Source organism: Juglans regia, chromosome 4 (assembly GCF_001411555.2).
Source record: "Juglans regia cultivar Chandler chromosome 4, Walnut 2.0, whole genome shotgun sequence".
Taxonomy (NCBI): domain Eukaryota; kingdom Viridiplantae; phylum Streptophyta; class Magnoliopsida; order Fagales; family Juglandaceae; genus Juglans; species Juglans regia.
In genome coordinates, this window is record NC_049904.1 from 14,696,075 (window position 1) to 14,708,638 (window position 12,564).

A 12,564-nucleotide genomic window follows, 5' to 3' on the forward strand; every position below is an offset into this window, starting at 1 on the left:
TTACCGATCGAGTAGATCAGTTCGTTGAGTAGGTACTGTATTTAAGTACTAAGTATTTCATAATTGGTGAGAAAGCAAATCAAAAGTTTTGATTTTTAATTGTTGAAAGATTAATTTTTCTAAATATTTCATCCTCTAGAAAATAGAAATAAAAGATTTGTTGAAATTTAATATTTTCATATATAATGGACCTAAACATTAGGTTCCGTTTAGATTCAGAGTTGATTTCAACTCATCTAATTTTTATAATTTTTTTAAATTTCTGCATAAAATATAATAAACAATTCAATTATTTCAAATTCTAAAACAATAATAATATTAAAAAATAATATTCTGACAATATTTTATTCAACTTTCAACTTTCATTTCAACTTATTTTATCGCAACTCACTTAAGATTCGCCCATCTCAAAATTTGGTTTGGCTCCCAAAAAAATTATAAGAGAAGTATTACAATTATAAAAATATTTCATAAAAGTAAACTCACAAATTAACGTAGTTTCATGTTATATGTTAGATCTATTTTACAATCTAACAAATAACATTAAGCGATATCAGTTTATAAGTTTACTTTTATAAAAAAAACTTGTGAGTAAAACATTTATCAAATTATAACCTCAACCTCACTTACTTCTATAACCCTTTTAACTCCTTTTTTGAACAATTATATACATATATATATATATATATATATATGTATGTATGGGTGGTACGTGCACGGCACGTATGCCCTTTGTACGTAATGCCCGGTTGGTAGAAAAAAAAAAGATATATAAAAAAGTAAAATCTTTTCACATAAATAGATTATAGTAATATTCATCTAAAAATAATGTAAAAATTAAGAAAAAAATTTTAAATAATAAAACATCATAATCTCATAACATGTATAAAAAAATGTCAAAAAAGCTCTTCAGAGGCAAATTGTTGTGAACAATATATATAATGTAAAAAACAATTTAAGTTAACAAAACGGTTTTGTTGTAGTTTGAGGGCAATATATACCTGAAACTTATGTTGTTGATTAAGTCACTGGATGAATGGACAGCATGTTAAATCTCTTATGTCGTTGTTCCTACATGAAATTATATATAGCATGGATCGCAATGTTTTTTGCAAATAGGGTAAATGTTCTTGCATGAAATAAATTTAGAATTTTAGAAAATCTTGGAGAAAAATATTGCTATCTCAAGTATTTATTTTAAATCTAGCATATGACTTTTAAATTAAGCCAAGTGTTTGAAAATCTTCTAAATATTAAGTCCAAACTAAATGGGATATATATTTGTAGTGTTAATGAACAAAACATATTTTTCAAATATGACTCTTTAAATTTTAGAATATGAAAATAATATAGTTTTAAAATTTACTTTGTTTACATGATTTTATTTTATTTTTGTTAAACTAATTGAATTGTTTTATTCATCATCTATATATCACATATATTTTTTATGAGAAAAGGAAACAAAATTAAAAGACATGTGGTGTGTGGTTTAGGGTATGATAAATAAAATTTTTATTAAAATTAATATTATAAAATTGTTAACTTTCAATGATGTATCCTTTGGAACGTTGATCATTACTTCATGAATCGTGTAGCACGAGAGGTCTGATTGATAAAGCCAAATGAACTTTTCTTTTTCATATTTTTTTATACATTTTTTTATACTCTTAAACATTTTTTTTTAAATTACCACATCATTAAAAAAATGCTTACTTAATCATTATTAAAAAAAATAATCAGTAGAAATGCTCAGACTCAAAATGGGTACCCCAAACATTTTTCTTACTTCATAGCTTGAAGAGAGGACACATAGACAGTTGCAAAACAATTGTCTTTCTTCTTTTCTACTCCCCCCCCCCTCTCTCTCTCTCCCTCCTTCTCCTAGAGTAAGCATTTTCCTTTATCTGCTCTCCCACTTTTTTCTCCACAAATTTCATCACTTTTATTCTGTTTCTCTCTTTTTTTCTATGTTTTTAGATCTAAGCTATGTGAGAAAATCTACGGGAAAATTGTGCGTCTTGGGTTGGATGTTTGAGATGAGGCGTTTCGGATCGAACACAAAAAATGAGAAGTTTGGAAAGTTTGCATTTTTCTACCATTTCTAAAAAAGTTTATGTTTTTCTATTAGTCTATTAGTCTTTAATGGTTTTTTGTTTCATCTAAAAATCAAACGAATGACATCTTCTTCTGCCCCATCTGAAAATCAAACAAAACAGTGTGTACTCTTAATAGAAATGACGCAAGATGCCTATGGTTATAGCCCACTGGAATGGTTTCTGCTGTTGATTTCTCAAATCTCCCCACCCTCTTGTTTATTCAGTAAATTTTTGGTGAGATATAATTTTGGGTTAATTAGCTATCCAATTTAAGTGTTGGATAGCTACAATGTACAAGGTTGTATACAAATTGCGAAAAATTATTTTCGATAGGAGAGAGAGAGACATAACTTTCAGACTAATCTGTGAAAGAAGCGACACCACATGAGTGATAAAATTGGAAGGCAAAGAGATAAGCTGGTGAAATGAAGAAAAAAACACAAAAGGGAAGGAAATTTCTAGGTAAAAAACACAACAGAATTGAAAAAAAAATGTTGGTCGAAAAAATGCTATTCATCAATCAGGGACAAAAACGTAATAATACTTAGTCAAATAGGGGCATCAGCGGAACAAAAAAAATCAAATAACACAGGAATCAGGAACAAAGTCATAATAAAGATCACTCATAGAAGGGTACAAACAGAAAGTAAAATACAAGAGTCAGAACAAAAATGTAATAATAAAAAGCTATATAAGGACGGAAATAGAAAATAAAGTGTCAAATACAAATTACTATTTATTTCTGTTCACTTAAAGATAGCACTTTTATTATATAAAAGATATATATATATATATATATAATGAACTGTATAACTTTTTGGGCTTAAAAACTAAGCATCCCTCAGAAAGTTTAAAAAAAAAGAAAGAAAGAAGAAAAAAAAAGGAGAAATCCTTGCCCATTTACTTGCAAACCCATAACTCAAATAATTGAAAGGGGTAACAAGAATTAAGTAGGCTTGGCCGCTCTAGAAGAACTTGCAATATTTTTCTCTCCAAGAAGAGTCCAAAAAGAAAAAAATCTCAAAGGGCCCAAAATCAAAACAAGGCTGAACAGTCTGAACTACTTTTACGGGTACAAGGAAAAGGAAAGGATTGTTCTGTTGAAATATAATTATGATTTTTTTTTAAAAGTAAAAATACCAAATTCTTGGAAAATGACAACTGTGAATCCAAAAGTCAAGTTGTTTTATAATAATTGTCAGAAACTTTAGTATAATAATCTTCAGATATACCTGGAACTGACGTGTACGACCACAAACTCATATTAGAGATACATCGAGTGCATTGGTACATTTATTTTATATTTATATCTTTCGTGAGGCGATATATGATACATTTTGTGAAGTCAACACAAATAAGTATATTTAAATTTGATATAAACGAATTTCAGTTAAAAAAAAATTGATTTGATAAGACACGATTAATAAATGAATAAATTGTAAAACCTACAATCAACCCTTATAATATGAATAAATTGTATTTTCAAATTTTATAAGTGTTTAGATTTATGCCTTTATTATTGTTGAAATTTTATATTAATATTTGATTATTTAATTATCTTATATAACGAATACAATTGTAATTATGAACAATTTATATAGTTATATATGTAGTATATATGAATTTATATTAACTGGATTAAAATAAATATGTTTTAGTTCAACACATTTATATAAAATAAGTTAAATGGGTCGTGTTTATGTTAACCCAATAAAAATTAATTATCAATTAGGTTGTGTGTGTCGTGTCGTGTCACTTATTATTTATATGAGTTATCACCTGTCACTTAAGTTCACATCTCAAACATATATTTATAGACTCCAAATTCTTGATAACATATATATCTCATTGTTTTAAACCAACTTCTCCAAAAATTAACTAGGAACACCCTAAAGTCTTAATATGAATGTCAACCTTCTTAAATACCAAGTCAATAGAGCATAACAAAACTACTGAATAAAATTATCTAATAACTATGTAATCCTTTTGTACTTAGTCTACTATGCTCACTTAGCATTATCCCTGCTTCCTACTCTTGATTTCCAGCTAAACTATCAAAATTGTCTCAAATTTTTGTGGAGAACTGGAGATAAGGAGTGAGTTATCAACAACTTAGTAAACTGAGATCATATACTAGTATGTAAATATGAATATTTATAAAGTTCAAAATGCAGAACATAATATTTTTATTTTCAGAATGTAGAACCGAAACAGGTTATCAAAAGATCAGAGCTACAATTAAAAATATTCATATTCAAAAGCTTTTTGGCACAACATAATTGAAATATTCATACAAGTTGAAAACACATTTGCTTTGGCTTGTAACTCAAAGGGGCATAAATGTAATTTCATCTCAAAAAGTTACTCTACTTTGCACAAGAGACTTTACGCAAGACTCAAAGAATTCACTTTCTTTCTTTTTTTTTTTGAAAACAAGGCCGACGTTCATTGTGGGTAGCAGAGGGGCGGCAGAGGCTTACAAAGAGAGAAGGGGACATGCGACCAAGTAGTGAGCTAGGCGGAGGCCGAAGGTGGTTAGCAGCATAGTACAAGAGGGGTGATGGCCGGTAGTTTTTGGCTAACGGGGCCCTTCCCTATGGTGGTCGACGGTGAATAGAGGTGAAAACCCACAGCGAGCCAACCGTCGGTATGAATAGGGTCTTTCTCACAGTGCATGTCATGCAGTGATGGTAGCATTGTGAGAGGCTGCTTTCCGACGTGCTCTGTTGCTGCTAACGGTGGCATCTTGGAGAGGCTGAACATGGGAGTGAGGGTCAGGGTGGTTGGCTTCTCTTCCTCTTGGTGCCAATTTGTATGGACATGGGGTTGGGTGGTTGTGCAACAGGGACTTGGGTAGAGCATTAGTGGGCCTGGCCAGTCTTCTTCATCCTTGGTTGTTGGCTGGTATGCGGGGCTGTTCAAGGGTGCAGTGGCGGCTGGGTTATGGGTATGGGTGCTTTGCTCCGGGGGTAGCAAGATAGGGCGTTTCCGTTGGCTATTTCCATGGTGGTTCATGGTGTAGGGTTGTGGCAGTTTCTATGGTGTTTGCCCTCGGGTGTTGGCTGGGTAGCATGGGTCATTGTGTAGGGTGGCAACGTAGGGGCTGGGCAATCACAGTTGTTTGTGGAGGATTTGGGGCTGTTGGAGTGGAGGATTTTGCAGCGGTTTGGTCTCCCTGGGGAAACTGCAATTCAGTCCGACAGGGCTGAGGGGAGGAGGTAGTAACATGGAAGAGCTTCACAAAAAACAAATCATGGCTGCAGAAACCGTTAGGGACTTGAGGAAGAAGATGAACAACCCTTACGTAAGTAATTAGGCTTAGTTACCGAGGTCCTAGGCCTCTTGGGAGGAGCGCCTTATCTTGCCTTTTGTCTTGCTGGCTCCATTTGGCCTTCTTTGGGGCTTTAGCTTTGCTAGACGCCTTGGCTTTTCTGTTTGCTTATTCAAGCTCTGTTGTTTTGGGCTCGATCAAGGTTCGGAGTGTGTCTTTGGCATTGATAAAGCCATCAGCCTAATCTATGAACTCCCGTAGCATGGTGGGGGTTCTCCTTGCCAACCCTGATATAAATTGGTTTCGGGGCCATACGCCTCCCATGATTGCTGCCAATGTGATTTTTTCATCTTGGTCATCCGTCTTCAAACGCTCATTGTTGAACCTGGAGAGGTATGCCTTCAGGCTTTCATTCTTCCTTTGCTTGATGGTTAGGAGGTACGCTGCTGGACGCCTTTTCCCCCCGTTGGCCATAAACTGTGTGAGGAACAGATGAGCAAGTCTTCCAAAGCTGTCAACTAATCCGGGTGCCAATGACTTGAACCACCCTCTCGTAGCCTCCTTCAAGGTTAATGGGAAGGCTCTGCAAGCAATTTTCCTGAGGAAACCATGCGGGGTTATATGAGCCTTAAAGGTCTCTAGGTGTTCAAAGGGGTCCCTAGACCCATCGTACATTTCTATTTGAGGGAACCTAAACTTTGGTGGCAACCGTGCAACCATTACCTCAGCACTGTAGAGTAAGTTTGTATTAGTGAGCAGCTGATCCACTGATGAGGAGTCGCCCATCCTCCTCACCATCTCTTCATACTTGTTCATGAGGCTCCGCAACTCATGGTGCATCTTCCTTCTTTCTTCTTCACCGATGTCTACCCCGCCAATACTCTGGGATTCTTCCTGCTCATTCCTACTTGGCCTTGCTGCATTTTAGTGTTGACTTGTCTTAGAGCTTCAACTTTACGGCGAAGGTTCTTGACTTCCTCCGCTATCTTTCTCATACCTTTTTCCATCTCTACGAAACGTCCTTCCATGTTCATTGACATCGCTTCTTGTTCACGGGTTGCCTGTGAACGTGCAGTAGCAGGCATACGAAAGACACGTTAAGTCTATTAGAGTCCCACAGACGGTGCCACTTTTAAGGTCGTGTTTCGTACATCTGGGCTAAGTTCTTGCAACTCAGGCGGGGATGTTTCTACTTGCAATCACAAAGACAAATGTGGGCTTGGTGGTGGTCCTGGGAGCCTCTGATGCTAAAGTCAGTATTTTGTTTGGGAGAATTGTACGTAGGAGAATAATAGAGTTCAAAGAGATTCCTTCGTATCTGGAGTATGGCTTTTATACGAGATTTCAGGGGGACATTCTCATACCTTGTGTCAGGGGTATGTGTCACGCTCATAGTTGCCTCGGTCATTGCCTTTAATGTGGCATGGCGTTTGAAGTGCCGCTATTAATGTGGCGTGGAGTCTGAGGTGGCGCCATTAATGTGGCATGAATTCCCAGGTGGCGGCTCGACGGTTAGCGATCAGCGTGGTCACTTATTGTCCCTATCGTCAGAGAATGGAGCTCGTGCTTTCCGTTCATTTGCCGTCGTAGATCCTTCAAAGCTGGGCATCATAGGCGAGTATCAAGGTCAGCGCGCCCTGTCTGTCCCCGTTGACTCGTTTCCCATGTGATGCTTTCCCTTTCTGCTATCACAATTTGTGGATCGGGCTCTTTTGATGATTCCTGGCCGTAGGAGGGCAGGATCTAGTCTAAAAGGGGCCTTAGTATCTTGGCCAGGCCCAACCCAGCGGGCTCGGAGGGGAATATCCTTTCTAGCCCTGCAAATTCTTCTTATCGCCATGTTTGGATATGATATATGCTGAAGTTTCTGAGACTCGTGCCATATGGGTTACTAATAGGAACAAGCCCCTCAAGATCTCCTCCGGGATTCTTACTATATCCGAAGACGGTGATGATCTAGTCGTATTAGCCGGAGAAAAGAAGATTATTTGGTCAACAAATGTAGTAGGTTCTGTTCCTTTGTGGCCAACCTGGTCATCAAATCCCGCGCCCAACTTCTAGATTTCGGTAACCTTGTCTTGCAAGAAAACATTACCAAGTCAATGATCATATGCATGGGAAAGTTTCCATCCTTTAGATTCATTTCTACCAAAGATGAAAATGAGTTCTAATACAATATAATATAAATGGCCAGAAAGTGCACTATTTGTTCTGTTAATACAAGTACACACTATTTGTTGTGAAACTCATTATAGTTAAAAAAAATTTCAAACACCAATTATCTTTTAAACTCGATTTATTTATTGTTAGATTATAATATGAAGGTCGTTTTCATTTTAGACCAAAATATTCAAGTAAAACCCACAAATACCACATATATACATATTTATATATATATAGATTGAGTATCAGGTACCGAGAAGAAAAAACTCCTCATGATGAATATACAATGACATTATTAATATTTAAGTATTTGGATACGCCAGTTTTCAATGATTCATGACTTTTGGTGGCTTTTGATAAGGTTAAAAAAATCCAAATAATAAAATATTCAAGCAATTAAGTTGGAAATCGATGAGCCATATAGAAAGCAGCTAAATAACTATATATCGCATTTATAAACTTGATTTATATTTGTGTAATTAAAATATAGTTGTCTTGCTCACAAATAATGTCAACTGGAAATTTGTTCAAGTTTGAAATTTGAAGGGTTGAAAACATGAGGATAATGATGTCTTAAAATTCTATCCAAATAATCAACAGCGCGCTTGGGCATCCAAAGTTGACTTCACTTAATTCACAAACAAGAAGCATCGATCCGACAAGTTATGGGGCTCGTTCGAACCAGAAACTTGTCATATCTCCAGGTACTCTTGATATCTTTGTCTTGTTTGGAGTTTGGATGTGCCATAGACACTATCACAGCACATCAATTCATCAAAGACCCTGAAATCATAATTTCCAATGGCGGTGACTTTAAACTGGGATTTTTCAGCTCTACAAATTCAACCTATCGGTATGTTGGGATATGGTATACTAAAGTTTCAGCTTCTCATGTCGTATGGGTTGCTAATAGAAACAGACCCCTCAAGACTTCCTCTGGGATTCTTACTATATCCGAAGATGGCAATCTAGTGGTATTAGACGAAGAAAAGAAGATTATTTGGTCATCAAATGTTCCAAATTCAGTTTCCAATCCAAGTGTTCAGCTTTTAGATTCTGGGAACCTTGTCATGAAAGAAAACAATACCGGTTCAATCTTATGGGAGAGTTTCCAATATCCTTCTGATTCATTACTGCCAAAGATGAAAATGATTATTGATATAATAACAGGCAAGAATGTGCAGCTAGCGTCATGGAAGAGCCCTTCTGATCCGTCCGTTGGAGCCTTTTTTGCAGGTATTTACTTTTTCAATCTTCCTGAAATATTCATTTGGAAAGACGGCCAACCCCATTGGCGTAGTGGTCCATGGAATAGTCGGCTATTTATTGGAATACCGACCATGTATTCTCTATATCTTGATGGATTTAGTCTTGTAGATGACAAAGAAGGAACATTCTATTTTACTTTTGATTTTTCAAACAAGTCTATGTTATCACATTATACCTTGAGTTCCGAAGGAAATCTAGAGGAAATTAGCTCCATTAATGGGAAGGATTGGGAGGTCACGTGGTCATCTTTGATGTCAGAATGCGATATTTATGGCAAGTGTGGGGCATTTGGAAGTTGTAACTCACAAAACTCACCAATTTGCAGCTGTTTAGAGGGGTTTGAGCCAAAGATCATAGAAGAATGGAATGGAAGAAATTGGACTAGCGGGTGTGTGAGGAGGACACCCTTGCAATGTAAGAGGGTGAGCACTGGTGGTGAAGAAGGCCAAAAGGATGGGTTTTTGAAAGTGAAGATGATGAAAACGCCAGACTTTGCAAATTGGTCTTCTATTATTGAGGATGAATGTAGATACCAGTGTTTGGAGAATTGTTCTTGTATAGCTTACGCATATGAATCTGGCATTGGGTGTATGTCATGGAGTAGTGACTTGATAGACTCACAAAAGTTTTCAACTGGAGGAGTTGATCTTTATGTTCGTGTGGCCTATTCAGAACTTGGTGGGTTGATTTTCTTTTTCTTTCGAAGTTTATATTACGCTTCACTTCATGCATTTGTGGCCAATTCCTAAGCTATGAACTCCTTGCAGGACATGAATTAGTTTGATGTTTCTGATTTGCAGATAAAAAGGGAGAAGTGAAAGTAATCATCACGGTCACTGTGGTCTTAGGATCATTGTTCATTGCCATTTGCATTTTCTTCTTATGCCGGCGGAAGGCTAAACGAAAAGGTATATATAATGCACATTCCTTCAGCTTAGTTATTTACAGATGACTAAACCATCAAGGAAAAAGAAAAGTAATGAAATTTAATTGTTCAAAATAGGAGGAATATGTCTAAAATCTCACGGTGAAGAAAATCTTGCCGTCAGCATGAACAAAGACAAAGTACTTGAGGAGCTACCGATACTTAGTCTTGAGGAGCTGGCAAGTGCCACAAACAACTTTGATCAATCTAATAAGCTTGGGCAGGGTGGATTTGGTCCTGTCTACAGGGTAATGGTTGCACCTCGTAGAGGCTTATTGCCTAATAGCTTGATTGTATATATAGTCATTGGGTTGTTTTTATTTTTTATAGGGAAAATTGCTAGATGGACAAGAAATTGCAGTTAAAAGACTTGCGAGAACTTCAGGACAAGGGCTAGAAGAATTTATGAATGAGTTGGTGGTGATTTCTAAACTTCAGCATCGGAATCTTGTTAGACTCCTTGGAGGGTGTGTTGAAGGTGAAGAAAAGATGTTGGTCTATGAATACATGCCAAACAAAAGTTTGGACACATTTATTTTTGGTTAGTTAATTCTGTTGCCCTTATGTTATAACATTAGTATCTTCAAATTTATCCTAGTCTGGGATTATGTATTTTAGGAGTCGAAATATGATATTTATGGTAGTGATTGAAGAAATTCATAGGCCTAACTCATATCATAAAATCGGTTCTACATGAGAGAATTAATTATTTCTTATAAACATGTCCAAGATCTTGTCCACTGGCAATGTGAGATTATTTCTCAACACCTTCCCTCACGTGCAGGCCGGTATTTTTCCTGGTCCTTGCCATTGGGTAAGTAGTGTGGGCTCCCATTCGTTCTGTGGCAGGCTTTGATACCATGAAGAAATTCATAAGCCTAATTCATCTCATAAAACCGATCCTACAAGTGATGATTGCTCATTTCTTATAAACATGCCCAAAATCCTGTCCACAAAGAATGTACGATTATTCCTCAACAGTGATATGTTTAATCTTCATTTTACTTTTTCTTACTTGCTTTGATTAAATTTATTAGATCCAGTCAAACAAGAGTTGCTAAAGTGGAGAAAACGCTTCAACATTATTGAGGGAATTGGTCGAGGTCTACTCTACCTTCACAGGGATTCGAGACTTAGGATTATTCATAGGGACCTAAAGGCAAGTAACATATTATTGGATGAAGAGCTCAATCCAAAAATATCAGATTTTGGATTGGCCAGGATTTTTGGAGGCGATGAAGACCAAGCCAATACTAAAAGGGTTGCCGGAACATAGTAAGTACTATCTTTGTTTGTTCAATTCAATTAGATACTATTATTGCTAATATTGGAGATAACAAGACCTATATGTATTCAATTGTTCGAGATCAGCAGTTATATGTCCCCAGAATATGCAATGGAAGGACGTTTTTCAGAAAAATCAGATGTCTTCAGCTTTGGAGTATTATTACTAGAAATAGTGAGTGGAAGAAGAAACGCTAGTTTTTATTATGATGAGCAAATCACGAGTCTTTTAGGATTTGTAAGTCTCTCTTATCTTATCGTCTCCTAGTCTTTTGAGTAACTTAGTATTGATCGAGAGTAGTATGAAGAGTGGATGACATAGTTGAGCTCAAAAGATCATGTTGTATCCAACTCGAAGAAACTGAGTATTTTTTTCTCCAACATACTGAAATAATTCCATTCATGTTTCATGTTTGCAGGCATGGAAAATGTGGGACACAGACAATATTGTTGCTTTAATCGATCCAGTGATATCAGAACCATACTTTCAGGAGGAGATCCAGAGATGTATACATGTCGGGCTGTTGTGTGTGCAAGATTTAGCTAAAGATAGGCCAAGTGTGCATGTTGCTATTTCCATGCTAAAAAGTGAGATTATTGAGCTGCCTCGTCCCAAGCAACCTGTATTCAGTGCAATTCAAGTTGCTCCAGAAACAGAGTCTTCAACTCGCATACGAATAGAAGGCAGTGTCAACAATGTCACTATTACAATGGTTCATGGTAGATAGATGACACCTACTCTTGAGTGTTTGAAACAGTCATTTTGTAATTGAACAAGTTGCAAACTTTCGATAGAACCTGCACATATTTGCTTAATATAATTTTTGTTCTTACTCAGTTAGTCAAGGGGTAAGTTTGAATAGAATATCTGAATATATCTATGAATAGAAGTGAAATAGTTTGAGTTGACATGCTTTATTGAATTTTAAAAAATGAGAGTGTAACGCCCCGGTCTCGGAGGTTCGGACAGTTTGTAACACCCTCTCCCCGAGGGTCCGGAGAGTTAACTTATGTTACCTGCTAATCAACTCCCATACTGCTAATATACTTCCAAAAGCTTTAAATCAAACGTAAACATTTTAAATTTAATTAACTACACAAACACATATATCAAATCTCCAATACAGTAACAAAAAAAAAAAAAAAAAAAAAATCAACGTCTCTACATGTCACTTGAACTCATATTTCAACAATATAATTAACAAAAATCACCAATACTCATCGAAAACTTTCTATTCTTAATCTACTATTCTTAAGTCATCTCACCCAATGCTTCATAGTCTTGATCCTCAGCTGAAAAATCGAAAATCATCTGAAAATATTGTGAAGATAAAGGGGGTGAGTTACTAACAACTCAGTATGCCGAGAACATATACTAGTATGCAAACATTAGCCATTTTTAGAAAGTTTGGTATGCAGAAATAAAACATTTCATTTTCATATGCACATCTTGAAGCGTGTTATCAGAAAAATTAGAGCAACTTTTCAATATTTTCATATTCATAAACCATTTTCATATTCAAAAACCGCTTTGGCATAACATAACTGCACATCTT

The 12,564-nt window shown here is 35.9% G+C and overlaps 1 protein-coding gene across 1 annotated transcript; it reads left to right on the forward strand.

The window, feature by feature from the left end:
• The first annotated feature begins 8,195 nt into the window (after nucleotides 1-8,195).
• Nucleotides 8,196-11,829, forward strand: LOC108981087 (G-type lectin S-receptor-like serine/threonine-protein kinase At1g11330). Its single transcript, XM_018952162.2, has 7 exons — nucleotides 8,196-9,477; nucleotides 9,600-9,707; nucleotides 9,803-9,972; nucleotides 10,055-10,265; nucleotides 10,762-10,999; nucleotides 11,096-11,246; nucleotides 11,428-11,829. The coding sequence occupies exons 1-7, from the start codon at nucleotides 8,196-8,198 to the stop codon at nucleotides 11,734-11,736; spliced, it is 2,469 nt and encodes an 822-aa protein (XP_018807707.2). The 3' UTR covers nucleotides 11,737-11,829.
• The last annotated feature ends 735 nt before the right edge of the window (nucleotides 11,830-12,564 follow it).

Excerpts from the sequence above, each read along its gene's own strand:
- LOC108981087 (XM_018952162.2), top strand. The coding sequence starts at position 8,196 with ATGGGGCTCGTTCGAACCAGAAACTTGTCATATCTCCAGGTACTCTTG. Across the intron at positions 9,478-9,599 it reads TGTGGCCTATTCAGAACTTG|ATAAAAAGGGAGAAGTGAAA; the intron begins GTGGGTTGATTT and ends TCTGATTTGCAG. Across the intron at positions 9,708-9,802 it reads GCGGAAGGCTAAACGAAAAG|GAGGAATATGTCTAAAATCT; the intron begins GTATATATAATG and ends TGTTCAAAATAG.